The 23,922-nt window shown below is 50.7% G+C and overlaps 1 protein-coding gene across 2 annotated transcripts in view; it reads left to right on the plus strand.

Moving 5' to 3' along the window:
- Positions 1-10,475, plus strand: part of slc15a2 (solute carrier family 15 member 2) — a 92,614-nt gene extending 82,139 nt beyond the window's left edge. For both annotated transcript variants that reach the window (XM_038790075.1, XM_038790076.1), the window contains 2 exons: positions 7,098-7,202; positions 9,792-10,475. In XM_038790075.1, the coding sequence (XP_038646003.1) occupies positions 7,098-7,202; positions 9,792-9,980 (294 nt within the window). In that variant the 3' untranslated portion in view covers positions 9,981-10,475. The remainder of the gene's footprint in view (positions 1-7,097; positions 7,203-9,791) is intronic.
- The last annotated feature ends 13,447 nt before the right edge of the window (positions 10,476-23,922 follow it).

Consider the following 23,922-nt stretch of genomic DNA (forward strand, 5'->3'; position numbering starts at 1 on the left):
TGCAGGTTAGGGGGATTGGCCGTGCTAAATTGCCCCTTAGTGTCCAAAAAGTTAGGTCGGGGTTACTGGGTTACGGGGATAGGGTGGAGGCATGGGTTGAAGTAGGGTGCTCTTTCCAAGGGCCAGGGCAGACTCAATGGGCCGAATGGTCTCCTTCAGCACTGTTAATTCTATGATTCAATGAAAACACGGTCTGGAAGATATAGCCACTATTAGTGATCGTGACCATCGGCGATGCCAGGGAAAGGAAATCTGCCACCTTTACCGGGTCTGGCCTACATGTGACTCCAGATCCACAGCAATGCGGTTGACTCCTAACTGCCCCCTGCATTGGCCAAGCAAGCCACTCCGTTCAAGCGCAATTCGGGGTGGGCCACAAATGCTGGCCTTGCCCACACCCGATGAAGGAAGAAGCGATGCCACACAAGAGTTTGTTCGTGGGTTTGGGGCTGATTATAAAGGCATGGAGAGGGGATTCGTTAACAAACAGAAAGAGGTGAGCAGGGATCAATAGGGCATTTTCAAGATGGCATCATGCACCTCCGCCCTTTACAATCCAGGTAGATGGCCTAGATGGAGGGACTGAGTGAATTGTGTGCAAGTTTGCTGATGATACAAAGTTAGGTGGGAATGTGAGCTGTGAGGAGGACAGAAAGAGGCTGCAAAGAGATAGAGGTGGGTTGAGTGATTAGACAAGAAGCAGATGGACTACAATGTGGGGACGCAGAGGATTACTCGCTTTGATAGCGAGGATAGAAAATCAGAATGGCTTTAAATGGTCAGAAACCTCAATGTTTATATGCAGAGAGATTTAGGTGCCCTGGTACAAAGAACACACACAGTTAGCGTGCAGATACAGCAAGCAATTAGGCGGGCAAATGATATGTTGACCTTTATCGCAAAAGGATTGGAGTAGAAGCGTAAAGATGCCTTGTTACAATTACAGAGGCTGTTAAATGGATCGAGCTAGATGCTGAAATGCAAAACAAGACAGAATTCTTGACATAATTCATAGGATGCAGCTTGACGGATCTTTGCCTTCTAATCACCAGTATCCCAGCTGACTCTCCTTGTACTCTCTTAAGCGAAAACAATGAACAAGTGAGCAAATTAACAACTCAAATTAAAGTGATGGCTCCTTCAAGGGACACTGTAACGGATAAACTAACATCTTAAAGGCAACTTACCAATCACAGCAAAGGGAGTAGTTTTCCGGCCCCTTTGGTCCCGATACGTCAGGAAAATTCCAGGAAAGGTCAAAAACGGTTCTCACGCCGGGCGTTCAATGGTTTGCAATCTTCCCAAGCCCTTCCCACTGGCGCAAACCAGATCTCGCCCATGAAGGGCAAGAAGCTGATTATCTATACGCATTTACATTTGATTAGCGAGTTTAATGTCAGATCTTCCGGCCTCCAGGAATGTTAAAGCCACCCCACATTCCCCCCCAGCACTCCCCCAGCAGGTGGTCACCTGGGTGCAAGTGAGTACCCGTCCAGCAAAGAGGGCAGCAGATGCCATGGGTTCCAGTGGGGTGAGTACCACTCAGCACTTACCTCCAGGGTGCATAAGGGCAAGCCAGCCACTGCCAAGGTGCGGGGGAGGGGTGGCCCTTCAAGGGAGCTGAGACGCTGGGTGGGGGGGGGGGGGGGGCAGGCTGGGCTGGAGGGCTTCCTTGGGGCTGGTTTAGCTCACTGAGCTAAATCGCTGGCTTTTAAAGCAGATCAAGCAGGCCAGCAGCACGGTTCGATTCCCGTACCAGCCTCCCCGGACAGGCGCCGGAAAGTGGTGACTAGGGGCTTTTCACAGTAACTTCATTGAAGCCTACTCGTGACAATAAGCGATTTTCATTTTTTTTTTCCATTCAGATCAGGGGTCTCTCCTGGGATGGGGGTCGCGTGGCCAACCTCTTTGTTTTCGAAAATTATTTAATTTGAGGTCAATCTCAAAGCCCAGTCCGGTTGCTTTGTCCCATCTGCTCTCTGGTCGCTTCAAAGGCTTTGTGGTTGCTTGTTGGCATTCCACGTCACACCCCATTAACTTTCACCAGCCCCTGATCTGGCAGCTGTTGCCTCATTCAAAGGAGCTTTTCAGATATAGCACTTCACGCTCCATTGGCTCTGAAGAGCACACCTCTTGTGCCTGAGCTCATTTGTTTCACATGGAGTTTCTTTCCAACTCTTATTTCTGAACTGCATGCTTTTCCTGGACACAAAGGGCTGGATTCTCCCACTTTCAGGCTGCGTCCTGACGCCAGGTGGGAACGGTGGCCTTTTACGACAGAAAATTCGGCGACCAGAGATTCCCGTGCAAAGTTTCCCCGTACCAGAGGGTGGCAGCACTCCGGCATTATAGCGCAAGGTTTCCTCCATGGGGAAAGGGGCAGGAGGAAGGGCAGCACGGTAGCATTGTGGATAGCACAATGGCTTCACAGCTCCAGGGTCCCAGGTTCGATTCAGGCTTGGGTCACTGTCTGTGCGGAGTCTGCACATCCTCCCAGTGTGTGCGTGGGTTTCCTCCGGGTGCTCCGGTTTCCTCCCACAGTCCAAAGATGTGCAGATTAGGTGGATTGGCCATGCTAAATTGCCCTTGGTGTCCAAAATTGCCCTTAGTGGTGGGTTGGGTGGGGTTACTGGGTTATTGGGATAGGGTGGAGGTGTTGACCTTGGGTAGGGTGCTCTTTCCAATTTCCTTAATTGTCAAGGGTTTGAGGGTTAGGTGCTGGGAATCGGGCGGGGTAGGCTAGCGCCTCACAGCAATCACCACCCGACTGCACTGGTCAATCCAGGAGCCTTCATGCTTCACTTGGCTGTCCATGCGCCATTGCAAATGATGTGGAGATGCCAGCGTTGGACTAGGGTAAGCACAGTAAGAAGTCTTACAACACCAGGTTAAAGTCCAACAGGTTTGTTTCAAACACGAGCTTTCGGAGCGCAGCTCCTTCCTCAGGTGAATGGAGAGGTATGTTCCAGAAACATTTATATAGACAAAGTCAGAGATGCTGGACAATGCTTGGAATGCGAGCATTTGCAGGTAATCAAATCATTGGCACATACTCGTGCGACTCGGCCAACGTGTCTACCTCATACGCTGCAGGAAAAGATGTCCCGAAGCGTGGTACATTGGCGAGACCATGCAGACGCTGCGACAACGAATGAACGGGCATCGTGCAACAATCACCAGGCAGGAATGTTCCCTTCCAGTCGGGGAACACTTCAGCAGTCAAGGGCATTCTGCCTCTGATCTCCAGGTAAGCATTCTCCAAGGCGGCCTTCAGGACGTGCGACAACGCAGAATTGCCGAGCAGAAACTTATAGCCAAGTTCCGCACACATGAGTGCGGCCTCAACCGGGACCTGGGATTCATGTCGCATTACATTCACCCCCCACCATCTGGCCATCTGGCCTGGGCTTGCGAAATCCTACCAACTGTCCTGGCTTGAGACAATTCACACCTCTTTAACCTGTGATTATCTCTCTCCCTGGATCTTTAATGATTTGATTACCTGCAAATGCTCGCATTCCAAGCATTGTCCAGCATCTCTGACTTTGTCTATATAAATGTTTCTGGAACATACCTCTCCATTCACCTGAGGAAGGAGCAGTGCTCCGAAAGCTCATGTTTGAAACAAACCTGTTGGACTTTAACCTGGTGTTGTAAGACTTCTTACCATTGCAAATGAAGGACCCCCTGCTGATGTGAAGGGAGGGAACAACCGGATGGGAGACCGTTGGCAACTGAGGGGGCCATGGGCAATGCCGGTGGCCATTGAGGCGATGATGTGTTGTGGCCAGCAGTTTTTGTTTTGTTTGTTTTTACATTTTTTTTAAGAGTACCCAATTTTTATTGTTTTAATTAAGGGCCAATCCACCTAGCCTGTACATCTTTGTGTTGTGGGGGGGTGAGACCCACGCAGACACGGGAAGAATGTGAAAACTCCACACACAAGGTGACCCGGGGCCGGGATCGAACCCGGGTCATCAGCGGTGCAGGCAGCAGTGCTAACCAATGAGCCACCGGGCCGCCCCATGGCCAGCAGCTACTTGAGGTTGTGCATGCTGCCGGAGGAGGTTGTCACACTCCAGGAACAGAGGACAAGGGATGTTGTGGGTGATTGAGGGTCCTGGGATGGATAACTGTTCTCTCTCTCTCTCTCACACACACACACTCGTCCTTCCATTCCTCCCAGATGAAAGATGAATTTTGGAATTGAGCCAGTCGAGTTGACGTTTATCCTTATTAAGGCTGACAGACTGCGGCAAGGCCAAACCTGGCTGCAGCCTGCACCAGAACAACAGAGAGCCGCTGGTCATGCTCCAGACACATCAGGCTGAGGAAGGGACCTGAAAACAACACCGAAGGAGATCTCGTATGTCACACAACGAGGTGTCGGGACACCACGGCACGGTCGCACAGTGGTTAGCACGGCTGCCTCACACAGCTCCAGGGATCCGGATTCGATTCCAGCCTCGGGTGACTGTGTGGAGTTTGCACGTTCTCCCCGTGTCTGCGTGGGTTTCCTCCGGGTGCTCCGGTTTCCTTCCGCAGCCCAAAGATGTGCCGGTTAGGTGGATTGGCCATGATCAATGCGCAGGATTATGGGGATAGGATGGGGGAGTGGGCCTCGGTGGGCTGTACTTTCAGAGGGTCGTGCAGACCCAATGGGCCAAATGGCCACCTTCTGCACTGTAGGAATTCCATGGGTGGCGCCGAGGATTCCGACTGACTGAGGAGACAGTGCGGCACCTGTTCCACGTCCTCATGGACCTGGCGCCACATGGAGGAAGAGAAGGACACCTGCTTCCGGTAACCCTGAGAGTCACGGCGACCCTGAACATTTTCACCACCGTGACATTCCAGGGCTCGAGCAGGACTTGTGTGACATTTCTCAATCGCCAGCCTGCAAGTGTATCTGAGAGGTCACGTATGCTCTGTATGACCCGGATAGGCAACTCCGTGCACTTTGACCTGTACCAGGCCCACCAAGATGCCCAGGCTGCAGGATTCGCCGTCATCGCCAGGATGCCTCAGGTCTAAGGGGCTATCAGTAGCACACATGCTGCCTTGCAAGCACCCTGGTATCAGGACATACCTTTCATCAACCAAAAGGCTTCCACTCCCTGAACGTCCAAATCTGTGATCACCCGCCCAGGATCAGACACGTGTTTAACACTATCCTGGGACACTCGGAAATCTCCTGGATATTTGAGGACTGCCCCAGACTGGCAGGTTGGCTCATGGGAGACTAGGGTTACCCGCTAAGGTCATGGCTGATGATGCGAGAAGGAGATGGAATCGCCTGATCAGGAAGCCCATGTTGCCACCCGAACAGTTATCGAGCATTGAGCTGCTGAGGGTTCACTGCCTGGTGCTCTACAGTACAGCCCGCAGAGGGGGGGGGGGGGGTCTCTCTTCGATATGATCTGTCCCCGCCTGAACGTGCCGGCGCCATTCACATGTGGTCTTACCCGACGGGACCTCGCGTCCATCCTGCAGGGGGGCGGCCTGGTGGGGGGAGGGGGCATCCGACCCCGTGGGGAGGGCCTCTACCCTGGCCTGGCCCGAGATCGCGGCCTACTGATCGGCGGGCCGGCTTTCCTCGTGGGGGCCTCTTTTAATCCGCGCCGGCCCCTGTAGCTCTCCGCCATGTTGCGTCGGGGGCCGGCGCAGAGAAGGAAGCTACCACGCATGCGCCAGCCACCGCGCGCATGCACAGGCCCGCGGCGCCCATTTGACGCCAGCATTGGCAGCTGGAGCTGCGTGAGTCGCTCCAGTGCCGTGCTGGTCCCCTGTAGGGCTCAGGATCGTTACTCCTGGGGGCCTGTTGACGCCATCGTAAAACGCGACGGCGTTTACGATGGCGTCAACACAAAGCCGCAGGATCAGAGAATCCCGCCCAAGGCTCTGGGCAGCTTGGAACTCACTTGAAACAGGTCACATGGGTGAATGTTCACTGGATCATCACTTCTGTGGCACAGGCCAACCTCGTTGTCACTCTCCTGTGCCCCCTGTGACCTCCATTGCTCTTTCTTCAATGGGGGTTAGGAGACGGAACTCAGCTGGTGGGTCAGAGGGGGTGGGTGGGTACAGCAGATGGCATTTGTGGGCACCTCACCTAGACAGGGGTGTATTTATTGCACCAAGTGCGATCAGATTCAGGTCGGCTGAGCCAGGGGAAATCGCATCGTGTTTCATCCCCGAAATGACACTTTGAAAATTTTGGGGAAATCTCATCCCGTATCATTTTGGAGACCGACGCTGCGCTCCAGCCCTCAATCATACCAGTGAGCGCTGCGTACTCTCTCTTCAAGGACACCTGGCTGCGAACATAACTGTGAAGAAAGGCTGGACGACCCCCTCGAACGTCCCTGTCTGGACGTATTAATGATAATAATCTCCGGGCAGCACGGTGGGACAGTGGGTTAGCACTGCTGTCTCACGGCGCCGAGGTCCCAGGTTCGATCCTGGCTCTGGGTCGCTGTCCATGTGGAGTTTGCACATTCTCCCCGTGTTTGCGTGGGTTTCGCCCCCACAACCCAAAGATGTGCAAGGTAGGTGGATTGGCCACACTAAATTGCCCCTTAATTGGAAAAAATGAATTGGGTACACTAAAAAAAATTTTTTAAATAATAATAGTCTTTATTATTGTCACAAGTAGGCTTACAGTAACACTGCAATGAAGTTACTGTGAAAAGCCCCTCGTCGCCACACTCGGGCGCCTGTTTGGGTACACAGAGGGAGAGTTCAGAATGTCCAATTCACCTAAGAAGCACGTCTCTGAGAATTGTTAATTGCTAAAATAACCTTAGAGGAAGATGGATAATTTATTTTCACAGTGAGTTGTTATCCAGTGTCAGAGAGGCTGGGGGAAGCAGGATCAATAGTAATTTTGCAAAACGAATTAGAGAAAGCCTTGCGCACAGCCCATGGGAGGGAGCAGGGGGGTGTGACGAGCCTGGCAACACTTTCGAAAAGCCCACACAGGCACAATGAGCAGAAAAACCTCCTTCTGTGCTCAATGACTCGGCAGCAGGTTTTCAAATATGTTGGAGAAAAAGCTTTCCGTAATGCACAATCCGCTGCCATTTTTCTCATTTCAGGCTCCTTTGAACATGAAGGCCGTTCTTCAGTCTGGCTGGCTCCTCACAGTGGCCTTTGGAAATGTCCTGGTTCTTATTGTGGCCAAAACTGCTTACCTGGAGCAGGTACGAGATTCTTACATCGCCATCGAAGCAAAATACTGTGGATGTTGAGACTCTGGAATCAAAACCGGGAATGCTGGATAAACCCAGCGGGCCGGGCAGCATCTGTAGAGGGAGAAACAGAGTTAATGGTTCAGAGTCCGTGTGCCTCTCCGACACAGGTTCTTCTTAAAAAAAAAAATCTTTTCATCTCCTCATTTTCCACATTTTCATCAATTAAACAACAACAAAAAGACATAAAACAAATACAGTACTAATGCCCCAAACAGCATCCCCTTCAATATACAAACCCAAACACCCCCTTACATTGCAAGTAAAAAAACAATTAACAATCATCCCGCAAACAATGTGCCCAAAACCAACCATAACCTCATCCTTCCCCACCCCCCCACCTAATGTTCGATGGCAACCAATTATTGAAAGTGCATGATAACCAATCCCCCTGCATTGAACCTTTCCTTCAGCCCCCTCAGCTCAAGCTTCACCTTCTCGAGAGTCATAAATTCCAGTAGATCCCCCCCCCCCCCCCCCCCCCACCACGCTGAGGCACAGGGCGGAGAAGTGGACCTCCACCCCAACAGGACCTGCCTCCGGGCAATCAGCGAGGCGAAGGCCAAAACATCTGCCCCCGCACCCGCTGGCAGACGTGGCCCACACGACACCCTGAAAATGGCTTCCAGGGACCCTGGCTCCAAACGCACGTGCACTATCCCCGCGATGACCTTGAAAACTTCCCCCCAGCCTCGGGCAGGACCAAAACATGTGAACATGGTTTGCGGAGCTCTTCCCACAATGCTCACTTTCATCCTCCACCCCCTGAGAGTCAGCTCATCCTCGCCCTGGTGATGTCTGCCCCGTGCTTGGGCAGCACAGTAGCAGAGTGGTTAGCACAATTGCTTCACAGCCCCAGGGTCCCAGGTTCGATTCCCGGCTTGGGTCACTGTCTATTCGGAGTCTGCACGTCCTCCCCATGTCTGCGTGGGTTTCCTCCGGGTGCTCCGGATCCTCCCACAGTCCAAAGATCTGCAGGTTAGGTGGATTGGTCATGATAAATTGCCCTTAGTGTCCAAAATTGCCCTTAGTGTTGGGTGGGTTATGGGGATAGGGTGGAGGTGTGGACCTTGGGTAGTGTGCTCTTTCCAAGAGCCGGTGCGGACTTGATGGGCCAAATGGCCTCCTTCTGCACTGTAAATTCTATGATTCTATGATTCTACACCACCTTCAGCTGTATCAGCCCCAGCCTCGCCCATGAGGATGAGGCGTTCACTCTCCGGAACACCTCACACCACAGACCATCTTCCATATCCTCCCCCAGCTCCTCCTCCCACGTGGCTTTAATCCCTTCCAAAGATACCCCGCCCTCCCCCAAAATCCCCGTAGATCACCAACAGCGGGGTATCTTGTTACCTCCCCTGTTACCCCTGCCGTCAGTACCTCTTCCAACAACAACGAGGGGGTCGGTGCCACCGGGAAGCTCTGAACCTCCTTCCTGGCAAAGTCACGGAGCTGCAGGTACCTAAACCCTTCCCCTTGCCCCGGTCCATAATTCTCCCCCAACTCCTCCAGCCTCGCAAATCGACCTCCCAGGAACAGGTCTTTTAATGCCCTGACTCCCACTCTGCTCCCATCTCCAAAACCTCCCGTCCAACTTTCCTGGCTCAAATCTATGGTTCCGCCAATCGCCATGTCCCCTGACACCCCCCCCCCCCCCCCCCCCCCCCCCGGCTTAAAGTGCGGTTTCAACTGCCTCCAAATCTTCAGCGTTGCCACCACCACCCAACCCCCAGAGTATTTACCCGGGGCCATGGGGAGTGACGTTGTTCGACAGACGTTCTTACAGAGATTTTCGTTCAACCATTACCTGCGGTGACCCTCTGACTGTAACTGTACGGTTTGCGGCCTGGATATATTGGGGGTGAAATTGTTCACGGTGGTAGCACCAAAATGGGCTGGCAGAAAATCAGCTGCTCATCCGGTGCCCCACTGGAAGGGAGAACCTCACACAGTGTAATCTGGTAAATCAGTGGTTTGTGCATGTGTCGGTGTAAGTATGTGTAAGTATGTGGATGTGTGTCTGCATTGTGCACATCTGTATGTCATGAGTGCCTGTGTCAGGCACTAGTGTTTTGGGCGCACACATGTCGGGCGTGGGTGTGTCAGGTGCAGCTTTGCTGGGTGCACGTGTGTATGGCATGGGTGTGTCTCGCATAGAGTGCATGTGTGTCAAGCACAGTTGGGTCGGGAAGAGTGTAGCATGGTTGTGACATGTGTGTCGGGAGCATGAAATAAAATGAAAATGGCTTATTGTCACGAGTAGGCTTCAATGAAGTTACTGTGAAAAGCCCCTAGTCACCACATTCCGGCACCTGTCCGGGGAGGCTGGTACGGGAATTGAACCGTGCTGCTGGCCTGCTTGGTCTGCTTTAAAAGCCAGCGATTTAGCCCAGTGAGCTAAAATTATGGCTGTATGGGCGCAGGTTTACTGATTGAATTTAAGTGCTGCCAGCTGCCTTGGTGGGATTTGAACCCATGTCCCCAGGGCACCTGATTTATTGTGCAAATTGTGATACCGCTCTTGTTTCACCTCCGCAGTGGGCTGAGTTTGTGCTGTTCGCCTGCCTCCTCCTTGCCGTCTCCATCATTTTCTCGATCATGGCTTACTTCTACACCTATGTGGACTCGGACGAACTGGTTAAAACCGATGAGGACAAAGAAGAAGAGATTCCTTCACCGCACAAAGGTTTCTCCCTCAACACGGTCAGCAAGCAGGCAAAGATGTAGAGCACCTTCCCCCTGCTGACTACACACTTGACTTCCTGCCCCCCAGGATAATTTACTGAAAAGATTCCATCGTCAACAAAGATGTTCCCCAGAGTCTTTCTTCGGGACTGGATTCAGAGTAATACGCCAGTTATTTTGCTTATTTTATACAGGATCAAGACTGCGGAGGAGTTGGGAGGAATTCGAAACATTAATTTCACTGGTTGGCTTCCCCAAGGCTAATTTTTATGGCCCAGCCCTAGTTACTGTCGGATGATAATGGTGATGTAACCCTCTAACTCTAAGATAAACTGAACGCCTTGCTTGCATTTCACAGAATCCCCTATTGTGCAGAGGGAGGCCATTCAGCCCGTTGAGCCTACACCGACCGTTCGAGTGAGCACCCCGCCTAAGCCCACATCCCACTCCCGTAACCCCACCTAATGTTTGGAAACTAAGGGGCTATTTAGCATGGCCAATCCAACGAATCTGTACATCTTTGGAATATGGGAAGAAACCGGAGCATCCGGAGGAAACCCACGCAGAACATGCAAATTCCACACAGTCACCCAAAGCCAGACCCAGCGACAGTGAAGGAACAGCGATTATATTTCCAAGTCAAGATAGTGAGTTATTTGGAGGGGAGCCTCCAGGTGGTGGTGTTCCCATTTGCCTGCTGCCCATGTCCTTCAACTTACTAGCAGCCATGGATTTGGAAAGTGTTGCCTCAGGAGGTGGTGAGTTGCTGCAGTGCATCCAGTAGATGGTTCACACAGCTGCCACCATGCACTGGTGACGGAGGCAGTAAATGTTTGTGGAAGGGGTGCCAATCAAGCAGCTGAATTGTTCTGGATGGTGTTAAATTTCCTGAGTGCCTTTGGAGCTGCGCTCATCCAGGCAAGTGGGGAGTTTTCCGTCACACTCCTGAATTGTGCGATGGAATTTTTCCCTTGCTTGGATAAGGGCATTTCCAACAATAATCAAGAAACCCAACACCATCCAGGACAAAGCGTCCCCGCTTGATTGGCATGTTTGATAGCTGCAGTAGCTGAGAGGTAAGGGTCTCGGGAAGCGAACGGCAGCCCCAATTAATAGACATGCGTTACTTCATTCAGTCCTTCCCTGAGAACCGTGGGATTGCAATGCTGTGAGGAAACGGGGATGGTGCAGGAGGGAGGGATTCAGATACCTGGATAATTGGGGCTCATTCTGGGGTAGATGGGACCTCTACAAATAGGATGGTCTACACCTGAACCAGAGGGGTACCAATATCCTGGGGGGGGGGGGGGGGGGGGGGGGGGGACCTCACTCTGCTAATTGCTTTCGGGAGGGTTTAAAGTAATTCAGAAGGGGAATGGGGAAACTGGGGGAAAATTCACCGAAGTCCTATTGACGCCTCTTGAACGGCGGGCAAAAACGTCGCTGGTGACTGCGGCATCGGGGCCCGCTTATCAGCCTGAAACTCCGTCCCGAAAGGCCCAGAAGCGGAGTGCGCTGTACGCGTTCAGTTTCACCGATGACGGACGTGGCGATCGGTGAGTCGGGAGAACTCATCAACGCCGCCCGGGCAACCTGATAGAAATAGCCCCCCCCCCACCCCCCCCCCCCCCCCCACCCCCCCCAACCCCACCCCGGCCTAGAAGTAATTGATTTCACTCTCTCTCTTCCAAACCCCCAACCCCCACCCCAACCAACCCCCCCCCCACCACCCATACCCCCCGGCACTCGATGTAAGTGATTTCACTCTCTCTCTTCACAAACCCCCCACCCCCCACCCCCAACCAACCCCCCCCCCCCCCCCCCCACACCCACTACCCCCCGGCACTCGATGTAAGTGATTTCACTCTCTCTCTTCACAAACCCCCCCCCCCCACCCCAACCAACCCCCCCCCCCCCACACCCACTACCCCCCGGCACTCGATGTAAGTGATTTCACTCTCTCTCTTCACAAACCCTCCCCCCAACCCACCGGCAATCGGTGTAAGTGATTTATCTCTCTCTCTTCCCAAAACCCCCCCACCCCCAACACCCCCCCCCCCACCCCAAGCTGAACAGCGTCAACCATCATCAATGGTTGATGCCGTTATAAACCAACTTTGATTTTCGCCGACGTGACCCATGGCCACGTCGGCGGGACTTCGGCCCATCCGGGCTGGAGAATAATTAAGCCTCAAAAAACAATGGCATCCCGCCGGCACCAGCCGTTCTCAGAGGCGGGCGGCGGGATTTGAAGAACGCCGTTTTATGGCGGGTGGGAGAATTTTGAACATGGCGGGAGCGGGATTATCGGCGCCCTCGGGCGATTCTCCGACCCTGCGTGGGGTTGGAGAATTTCGCCCCTGAATTGTAGCTCCAGTACACAGGAGGTTGAGAGTGGTGAGGTCATGAGTAAGGTTTCAAGGTTGCAGGAGTGTACCGGCAGGCAGGAAGGTGGTTTAAAGTGTGTCGACTTCAATGCCAGGAACATCCAGAATAAGGTGGGTGAACTTGCAGCACAGGTTGGTACCTGGGACTTCGATGTTGTGGCCATTTCGGAGACATGGCTAGAGCAGGGACAGGAATGGTTGTTGTAGGTTCCGGAGTTTAGATGTTTCAGTAAGCTCAGGGAAGGTGGTAAAAGATGGGGAGGTGTGGCATTGTTAGTCAAGGACAGTATTACGGTGGCAGTAAGGAAAGTTTGATGAGGACTCGTCTATTGAGGTAGTATGGGCTAAGGTTAGAAACAGGAAAGGAGAAGTCACCTTGTTGGGAGTTTTATATAGGCCTCTGAAAACTTCCAGAGATGTAGAGGAAAGGATTGCAAAGATGATTCTGGGTAGGAGCGAAAGTAACAGGGTAGTTGTTATGGGGGACTTTAACTTTCAAAATATTGACTGGAAACACTATAGTTCGAGTACTTTAGATGGGTCAGTTTTTGTCTGTTGTGTGCAGGAGGGTTTCCTGACACAGTATGTAGATAGGCCAACAAGAGGCAAGGCCACATTGGATTTGGTACTGGGTAATGAACCAGGACAGGTGCTGGATTTGGAGGTAGGTGAGCACTTTGGTGATAGTGACCATAATTCGGTTACGTTTACTTTAGCGATGGAAAGGAATAGGTATATACCGCAGGGCAAGAGTTATAGCTGGGGGTAAGGCAATTATGATGCGATTAGGCAAGATTTAGGATGTATAGGATGGGGAAGGAAACTGCAGGGGATGGGCACAATTGAAATGTGGAGCTCGTTCAAGGAACAGCTACTGCGTGTCCTTGATAAGTATGTACCTGTCAGGCAGGGAGGAAGTGGTCGAGCGAGGGAACCGTGGTTTACTAAAGTAGTTGAATCACTTGTCAAGAGGAAGAAGGAGGCGTAAAGATGAGACGTGAAGGTTCAGTTAGGGTGCTCGAGTGTTACACGTTAGCCAGGAAGGACCTAAAGAGAGAGCTAAGAAGAGCCAGGAGGGGACATGAGAAGTCCTTGCAGGTAGGATTAAGGATAACCCTAAAGCTTTCTATAGGTATGTCAGGAATAAAAGAATGACTAGGGTAAGAGTAGGGCCAGTCAAGAACAGTAGTGGGAAGTTGTGCGTGGCATCCGAGGAGATAGGAGAGGTGCGAAATGAATATTTTCCATCAGTATTCACGCAGGAAAAAGACAATGTTGTCGAGGAGAATACTGAGATACAGGCTACTAGACTAGAAGGGCTTGTGGTTCATAAGGAGGAGGTGTTAGCAATTCTGGAAAGTGTGAAAATAGATAAGTCCCCTGGGCCGGATGGGATTTATCCTAGGATTCTCTAGGAAGCTAGGGAGGAGATAGCAGAGCCTTTGGCTTTGATCTTTAAGTCATCTTTTTCTACAGGAATAGTGCCAGAAGACTGGAGGATAGCAAATGTCGTCCCTTTGTTCAAGAAGAGGAGTAGAGACAACCCCGGTAACTATAGACCAGTGAGCCTTACTTCTGTTGTGGGCAAAGTCTTGGAAAGTATTATAAAAGATAGGATTTATAATCATCTAAAAAGGAATAATTTGATTAGGGATAGTCAACACGGTTTTGTGAAGGGTAGGTTGTGCCTCACAAACCTTATTGAGTTCTTTGAGAAGGTGACCAAACAGGTGGACGAGGGTAAAGCAGTTGATGTGGTGTATATGGCTTTCAGTAAAGCATTTGATAAGGTTCCCCACGGTAGGCTATTGCAGAAAATACGGAGGCATGGGATTCAGGGTGATTTAGCAGTTTGGATCAGAAATTGGCTAGCTGTATCAAAACAGAGGGTGATGGTTGGTGGGAAATGTTCAGCCTGGAGTTCAGTTACTAGTGGTGTACCACAAGGATCTGTTTTGGGGCCACTGCTGTTTGTTATATTCATAAATGACCTGGAGGCGGGCGTAGAAGGATGGGTGAGTAAATTTGCGGATGACACTAAAGTTGGTGGAGTTGTGGACAGTGCGGAAGGATGTTGCAAGTTACAGAGGGACATAGATAAGCTGCAGAGCTGGGCTGAGAAGTGGCAAATGGAGTTTAATGCAGAAAAGGGTGAGGTAATTCATTTTGGAAAGAATAACAGGAATACAGAGTACTGGGCTAATGGTAAGATTCTTGGTAGTGTGGATGAGCAGAGAGATCTCGGTGTCCGTGTACATAAATCCCTCAAAGTTGTCACCCAGGTCGATAGGGTTGTCAAGAAGGCGTGTGGTGTGTTAGCTTTTATTGGTAGAGGGATTGAGTTTCGGAGCCTTGAGATCATGTTGCAGCTGCACAAAACTCTGGTGCGGCCGCATTTGGAGTATTGCGTGCAGTTCTGGTCGCCGCATTATAGGAAGGATGTGGAAGCATTGGAAAGGGTACAGAGGAGATTTACCAGGATGTTGCCTGCTATGGAGGGACGATCTTATGAGGAAAGGCTGAGGGACTTGAGGCTGTTTTGGTTAGAGAGAAGAAGGTTAAGAGGTGACTTAATAGAGGCATACAAGATGATCAGAGGATTAGATAAGGTGGACAGTGAGAGCCTTTTTCCTCGGATGGTGATGGCTAGCACGAGGGGACATAGCTTTAAATTGAGGGGGGATATATATAGGACAGATGTCAGAGGTAGGTTCTTTACTCAGAGAATAGTAAGGGCGTGGAATGCCCTGCCTGCAACAGTAGTGGACTCGCCAACATTAAGGGCATTTAAATGGCCATTGGATAGGCATATGGACGATAAGGGAATAGTGTAGATGGGCGTTAGATTGGTTTCACAGGTCGGCGCAACATCGAGGGCCGAACCGCTGTAATGTTCTATTGTCTATTGAAACCGTGGTTTCAGAAATAACTCCCGTTCATATGGCCACACAAGGGGAAAATTATTGAATGTAAATCGGATTTGACTGCAAAAATCCAGCAGGAGCTGAATCCAAAATATTGAAGCATTCAGATCAACCTCCTACTCTGTGCGTTTAAAGGAATCCTTTCTTTATTAAAAGGCGCAAATGATGTCAAACTCTGTCTCGTTCCTGTGCGTTCGTTGTGACAGCAAAAAAAAAAAAGGGTTGGCCAGAATCAATGTTGGCAAAAATAATTTTAACCCTTTGGGGGGCATTCACAGGAACACACAGCAAGTCTTTCAAAAAGGGTTTAATAGTTGACAGTTGTCCCTCCACTTGATGACGTGTGGATTCACTGTTTCCCACTGTACGTACCTCATCCAGAATGACCACTGTTCCATTCCCAACTCTGTTGGATGACACACAGTCAGTAGCAACTTACAGCACAGGAGGAGGCCATTCAGCCCATCGTGCTCATGCTGGATGTTTCAAAGAACGGTCGTGTTTCGCTCTGGTTGACAAAGAAAAGCTGTTCCCATTAGCTGACGGTACAAAGACAAGGACTGAGATGTCCTGACCTCAGCTGATGGGCTGAACCAGCCAAAGGACTATTGACTTTGATGGGACTGGCAGATTCAGCTGGCGGGTGGGGCCAAAGAATTCCGGCCAATGGGATTTAAGGTTTTGGGTAAGAGATACAAGAGGTGGACGAGGAGGTGAGAAAGGACTGTTTTATGGAGCCAGTGGTAATGACCTGCAATGCGCTGCCTGTGAAGAAGGTGGAAGGGGAGATGATCATTGACTTTAAAAGGTATCTGGATGGGCACTTGAGGTAATTTCGCTTGCGTCTCCAGGGGCTGAGTAGGTGTTGCTCTACAGAGAGCTAGCATAGAACCAGTGGGCCAAATGTCTGCCTTCTAGGCCATAATACTCTAAGACTCTATCTTCACACCCTCTCCCCCAGGTTTTTTCCCCATAATCCTTTAAGTCCCTCATCCTCAAGTTCCTGTCCAACTTCCTTTTAAAATCATTCGTGGAATAAGCTTCCACGAGAATTTCTCCTCGTCTCTCCTCGAGATATTTTTCCAATAATTGACGCCTTTGGTGTTTGTCTCACTTCCCAGTGCACAGCCAAGTATAGGGAAGCGTTGCATTTTGATTTGTGCAAACGTGACAAATCAAACAAAATATATTCAAGAGCAGTCGATTTATTTCTGGACACCAAGGAAACTAGGGAATTATGGGGATAGCATAGAAAGTTGGGGGTTGAGAAAATGAAAAATTGCCCTGTTGAATGGAGGAACTGTCTCGAGGGGCTGAATGGCCTAATCCTTGTGGCCTACCTTCATACTTGACAAAAGTACGAGAGGGTAGGCTGCCCCCTCTCCCCCCCCCCCCCCATCCCCCTCCTCATTCCTCCCAGTCTGATCATCATCCTGGTCGGAGTCCGTAAGACAAACGAAGGAGGTGGTGGGTAACGGCTTCAGAAAATGTTTTGTGCACCTTTTACAGTCAGTAACAAGCACTTGTCAAAGAGTCGCCACTGATGGTGAAGTTCAGAGCTGTGTTCAACCGTTTGAAAAGGGGAATAAACAACCGTTAAACTGTCTACAAATAAATATTTATACCCAAGGAAGAAATCTGAGCTCCATTTTCTAAAGAATTGGCTATCGACGAGTACACTGTGTGTTTTCACATTTCTACCCTTTGGTGTAACTAATGCATTAGCACCATGTTGAAATTGTGAAGCAAGATTGTGTCTGGGCCTGACTTTGGGTTGAGCTCCTGTTCAGGTCTCACTTTTTTATATCCATCACTTCCTGTCGTTGATTAAATGCATTTTAGGGACGGATTAGAAAAACTGTGGGAGCTTATATCCTCCCCGCCTTCCCTCCCAGTGACACAGTGGATAAATACTATAGCAGAATGTCCCAGGTTTGATGTCCAGGCTCTTTTGAGGCATTACAGAGAGTATACATTCCAGAAAGCCCATTCAACCCAACCAGTCCATGCCATCAGTTACACACCTCTCTCAAGTCTTCCCTTATCTTTCCTCATCTAAATCTAGCATTGGAGCCCCCTCTACACTTGTCTACTTCCCCCTTAAATGCATCATATTCAGTTCATCCAGTCGCTGCGGTAGCGAGGGCCTCATTCTCCCCATTCTCTGGGTGAAGAGGTTTCTCCTGAATTCCCTATTGGATTTCCCGGTGACTAGTTTATAGTTATGGGGCTGGATTCTCCGTTTTCGGGACTATGTCCCCACCCCGTTGTGAAACCGCTGGTCTTTTACGCCAAGAAAACTGGAGTCAGAAGGCCACAGATTCATCGTCTGGCAGGGGACTAGCAGGGAGCCGTCGTGAAGCTCGCAGCTCCAGCTGCCGATACGGCCCCATGCACTTCCGGGTCAGAGGTCGCGCATGCTCATGGCGGCGGCCTCCAGCGGCCGCGCCGTGCTCCATGGTGCACTCAGACCGCGGACCTGGATCGCGGAAATAGTGCCCCCGATCGGCCACTCGCCTGACCCGGACCGCCCACACACATAGCCCCCCCAGTCCTGAATGAGGCCCCCCTTCTCGCCCCCCCCTCCCCCCGACTGTGGCAGCCCCGGACTGGGTCCACAGCCGCCATGCAGGTGTCACGGACTGTGGGACCATGAGTGGTTCACGCCATCGGGAATTCGGCCGGTCGAGGACGGCGAATAGCGGGGCGGGCTTCAGACAATGGCGTGAGCCGGTGGATAATCGGTGCGGCATACTCCCTGAGGAGGGGCAGAAAATCGCTGAACCGGGGGAGGGGGGGGGGCGGATCGCAGAACCGGCGCCGGTCCCGATTTCTTGCAGGAAACCAGATTCTCCACCCCGTCGCCGAACGCGATTTTGGGGTGCGGAGGATCCAGCCGATGCTCTTTCCCCACAAATGTAAACCCCCTCAGAGGGATTCTCCACTCCTGAGATTAAGTGTTGACGCCGGGGCAGGATTCGTCAAAAACTGGCGCCGCACCTCTGTGGTAATCACCACTGTTGTGTATATTAGGAGATGTGTGGTAAGACCCTGTACTACAGGTACAGGGGGTAGTCCCTGCCTACTGGCTCCGCCCAGTAGACGGAGCATAAATATATGTGCTCCCTGTACAGCAGCCATTTCACCAGCTGCTGCAGGAGGCCGCACATCTCAGAGTAATAAAGCCTCAGTTGTATTCAACTCACGTCTTTGTGTAATTGATCGTGCATCAACCTCATAATAGCAAATTACCGCGGATGCTCGAATCAGAAACCAAAGAGAAAATGCTGGAAGATCTCAGTAAGTCTGGCAGCGTCTGTAGGGAGAGAAAAAAAGCTAATGTTTCGAGTCCAGATGACCCTTTGTCAAAGCTTGCTGAGAGGTTCCACCATTTTCTCTTTGGCGCTGCACCTCCACCGATTCCGTGACCGTGGTGGGGTTAGCACCAATGCCACATGGAACACAATCGATTCCAATGAAAAATGGCGCAGGATTCACCGGGGCCGTGATTGACACTCAGAAGGCGAACAAGCTACAGCCGCATGTACATACTTCACTCTCCACACATACCGTCCCAGCCAACAGGACCGCACTGGTTGTAGTGGAGCACGGCCATTCCACTGATGGGTCAGCGGCGGCCACAGGGCACCTAGGGGATGGCCTGGCCGAGGGGGGGGGGAGGGAGACCTATTCAACCCATGGCCCTAAGTTCACAGCGGGCAGTCAGAGGCGTGCACAGCTGCATGGCTGCCTTGCCGGCCATGGCAATGGTGCTCCACGCCCGTCCACCCCGACCCCGCAGCCCACCTCCTGGCCACCCCCACCCCGCTACTCCCCGCCGACCCTGGCAGCAGCTCCTCGGCCAGCGGCACGACTGTCAGCAAACTATGGCAATGTTGGAGACTTTCCGTAGCCCCTCTCCCTCAGCAGCCGTGACACTGTTTCACAATTTTTAACAGCACAAGTGAACCGCACCGTCGGGAATTCGCCCCAGTGGAGGCGGAGAATCGCGGAGACCCTGGAGAATACCAGGTCGGGCCCAGTAATGATATGCAAATGGTGTTTACTGTACGTGTGTTCTGGAAGGTATTGACACCGCTGTCAAGGCGACGGAGAATTGTGATTTGGTGTGAAATTGGCGCCTCCAACGATTGTGGCATCGGAGCTGATTCTCTGCCCAATTACGTTTTTCGATTCAGGCGTGGGCCGGCGGAAAATCCCACCCCTTGTGTCCACTCTATCAAAATCTTTCATAGTTTTTTTTTCAATTTAGAGCACCCAATTCATTTTTTCTAATTAAGGGACAATTTAGCGTGGCCAATCCACTTAGAGAATTTATTGTGCAGAAGGAGGCCATTCAGCCCATCGAGTCTGCACCAGCTCTTGGAAAGAGCACCCTACCCAAGTCAACAACTCCACCCTATCCCCATAACCCAGTAACCCCACCCAACACTAAGGGCAATTTTGGACACTAAGGGCAATTTATCATGACCAATCCACCTAACCTGCACATCTTTGGACTGTGGGAGGAAACCGGAGCACCCGGAGGAAACCCACGCACACACGGGGAGGATGTGCAGACTCCACACAGACAGTGACCCAAGCCGGAATCGAACCTGGGACCCTGGAGCTGTGAAGCGATTGTGCTATCCACAATGCTACCGTGCTGCCCATATCCTGCACATCTTTGCGTTGTGGGGGTGAAATCCACGCAGACACGGGGAGAATGTGCAAACTCCACACGGACAGTGACCCAGAGCCGGGATCAAACCTGGGACCTCGGTGCCGTGAGGCAGCAGTGCTAACCCACTGCACCACCGTGCTGCCACGCTCTTTCATAGTTTTAAAGGCCTAAATCACCGCTCAGATATCTTGTTCAAGAGAATAAGGACTCAGCGTGTCAATTCTTTCCTCAAAATGTTCTATAACAGTAGTAGACTCGCCAACTTTAAGGGCATTTAAGTTGTCGCTGGATAGACATATGGATGAAAATGGAATAGTGTAGGTCAGATAGGCTTCAGATGGTTTCACAGGTCGGCGCAACATCGAGGGCCGAACGGCCCGTACTGCGCTGTAATGTTCTTTGTTCTATGTTCTAAAATGTATCAGCAGACATTTCTGATATCATCCTTGTAAATCTCATACAGTCTAAAATAGTTGAAAATGAATGAAATGAAATGAAAATCGCTTATTGTCACGAGTAGGCTTCAATGAAGTTATTGTGAAAAGCCCCTAGTCGCCACATTCCGGCGCCTGTTCGGGGAGGCTGGTACGGGAATTGAACCGTGCTGCTGGCCTGCCTTGGAAGCCAGCGATTTAGCCCAGTGTGCTAAACCAGCTCCCTAGTTGCAGCACAGAAGGAGGCCATTCAGCTTGCCATGTCCATGCTGGCCCTCTGCAAGGGCAAATCAGCCTTCAGATGATGAATGATAATGAAAGCCGCAATTGAATCAGCCTTCGCCATCATTCCAGTCCCTAATGACCCGCTGTGTAAAGAGGTCTGGAACCATTCTCGTGAACTTTCCCTGCACTCTCTCCAGTGTAAAAACATCCTTCCTAAAGTGCTGTGCCCAGGACTGAACACAATACTCCAGCTTAGGCCGAACCAGTTTCTCCGACAGATTTCACGTAACTATCTTGCGTCTTTTCTCTATCCCACTATTTATAAAGCCCAGGATCCTGTATTTTTTTTTATTACTTTCTCAACCTACCATGCCAACATCAATGATTTGAGCACATTTACCCCAGGTACCTCCATTCATGTTACCCCTTTAGAATTATTCCCTTTGTTTTCTATTGTCTAATAATTATAATAATCTTTATTAGTGTCACAGGTAGGCTTACATGAACACTGCAATGAAGTTACTGTGAAAAGCCCCCAGTCGTCGCACTCCAGCGCCTGTTCGGGTACAAGAGGGAGAATTTACAATGTCCAATTCAGCTAACAGCACGTCTTTCGGGGCTTGTGGGAGGAAACCGGAGCGGCCGGAGGAAACTCACGCAGACACGGGGAGAACGTGCCGACTCTGCACAGACAGTGGCCCAAGCCGGGAATTGAACCCGGGGCCCCGGAGCTGTGAAGCAACAGTGCTAACCACTGCGCTACTGTGCCACGGATCAAAATGATAACGACAAAGTAAAAGAAATGGGAAATAAGGGGTCAACAGGAAGGACACTGACACTGACAACATACCTGACATTGACTAAGAGCTGGCAGTGTCTCTGCTAATATCTGTGGAATCATCAATCTACACGGAAGAATTTCCATTCATTTCTAATTTCTCTTGAAACACCCATTTAATATCAGCTGACATTGTCAATATGCTGTTTGATCGTATTATTAGAAAGAGGAACTTTGTAAATTTCTTTGGCAGTATCAGCTCCCAACGTTGCTCAATATTTTTGGATGCTGGCAGAATTAGCGTTTTGGCAATGGTGTGCAACTTCTTCTATTTCGTTAGGAGCCCAGCCACCAGGTAACCAGCCTCCTGCACACGCTCCATCATACATGGATTTTGCTTTATCTTTTGTTCTCTCAGGCATTGTATTGTATATCCTCGCTGGAGAGTGAACGGTGTTTTCCATTCAAATGGCATTTCAGCGTACTTGGTACCATTGCCGCGTTGAGAGTATCTCCCTGCAAATTAGGCATTCTGAGAGGAGGCAGAGGTTATCACCATTCCAGGCAAATCCAAATGTCAAGAAGCTGTTACCATACTGTCTATGAACCACACTTTTTCCCCCAGAGGCTCTGATCTGTCAGCCACATCTGAATCAGAGCGGGATTCTTCGCTTCAAAAACTTAACCATGGCAAACTGTGGTCCAACAGACCGCACTACACAATAAATGCCCTCCGGCATCGACTTAAAATGCATCATTTCAGCTTGAGCTTCTCCCGAGTCCACTTCACTGAAGGTTTGCTCCCACAGCCCTTTCTCTAATTGGAGCCTGTTTCTCCTTATGTTAGCTTTATTGGCTCCTGTTTCTCACTTCTGTCTTCTTAGGGGCTGGTTTAGCACAGGGCTAAATCGCTGGCTTTTAAAGCAGGCCAGAAGCAAGGTTCAATTCCTGTACCAGCCTCCCTGGACAGGCGCCGGAATGTGGTGACTAGGGGCTTTTCACAGTAACTTCATTTGAAGCCTACTTGTGAGGATAAGCGATTTTCATTTCATTTCCCTTATTCTGCGTGTTGACTATTAACTTCTCTCTGCCCTTGCTCCTATTTATTTCGAACTTTCCCCATCTCCCAGAGTTTTTGCACCCTGTTTGAGTTTTCCCTCAGTGCACTGTGCAGTTCAGAATACCAACGTCAAAAGGGTCCAATCGCCACAGATGCCACCCTTTCACGGCGCAGCACAGTGGCTGGCACAGGAGGTTCGTCGGGACTTGGAGGTGCCAACCAGGGAGCCACAGACAAAAAGTTTAGTTTTGGTTTATTTGGGTGAAGTTTGAATCTTATTTCGCGGCACACCTGGAAGGAGCCTTCTCGGCGCACCAGGTGGGAACCACTCGTCGAGATCGATAATCGATATCAAGGAGAGCAGGGGTCCTAACACTGGCCCCTGAGAAAGCCCATTGTAACCAGTCTGAAAAGCCTCCACCGCTATCTCTGTTTCGGGTAATTTAGCATCTGGGTCACTGCTGTCACTATTATTCACGAGGTCGAACTTTACTTATAAGTGTGTGCAGCGGCACTTTACTAATTGCATTTTGGAAGCCCATATATCTTGTGACCCTCGTCAACCTTCTATGTTACCTCATCAAAAACTATCAAGTAAACAAAAGACAATTTGCCCTTCGATCCATTCTGGCGTTCCTTAATTAATCAGCATTTGCCCAAACGACTGTTAATCTTATCCTAAATTATAGTTTCTAATAGATTCCTTCACCACTAAGGATAAACTGATTTGCATCTTTACTCCCTTTTTTTTAATAAGGTTGTAACATTTGCAATACTCCAATCCTCTGTACCTCAGAAGGATATGAAGGTTATGGCCAGTCCTTCCACAATTTCCACCTTACTTCCCTCAGTATCCTTGGATGCATCTCATCCGGTCCTAGAGACTTAACAACTTTAAGTATAGCCAGCCTATCTAATACTTCGTCCTTATGGCACAGTAGAACAGTAGTTAGCACAGTTGCTTCACAGCTCCAGGGTCCCAGGTTCGATTCCCGGCTGGGTCACTGTCTGTGCGGAGTCTGCACGTCCTCCCCGTGTCTGCGTGGGTTTCCTCCGGGTGCTCCGGTTTCCTCCCACAGTCCAAAGATGTGCAGGTTAGGTGGATTGGCCATGATAAATTGCCCTCAGTGACCATAAAGGTTGGTGCGGTTACTGGGTTACGAGGAGAGGGTGGAGTGGGCTGAAGTAGGGTACTCTTTCCAAGGGCCAGTGCAAACTCGATGGTCCTCGGAGCCATGAGGCAGCAGTGCTAACCAGTGTGCCACCGTGCAGTGGCCAATGATCTTCAATCATCTTGATCTTTTGTGGTCTAATGCCACGTCTAGGTATCCCCAGGATGAACATCAGAGTTGGAGGTAGCCTTCTGCTTTCCACGCCCTTTGGCCTTTGATGTCCTTGGCAGACGTTCGCTGGAGGGCCTGTGTCGCTGGCTTCGCCATGCCACCCTGTTCTGCCTGTCGCTCTTGCGATGAGCTGGTGTCAGGAGGGAGAA

The sequence above is a fragment of the Scyliorhinus canicula genome, chromosome 2, assembly GCF_902713615.1.
Source record: "Scyliorhinus canicula chromosome 2, sScyCan1.1, whole genome shotgun sequence".
Taxonomy (NCBI): Eukaryota; Metazoa; Chordata; class Chondrichthyes; order Carcharhiniformes; family Scyliorhinidae; genus Scyliorhinus; species Scyliorhinus canicula.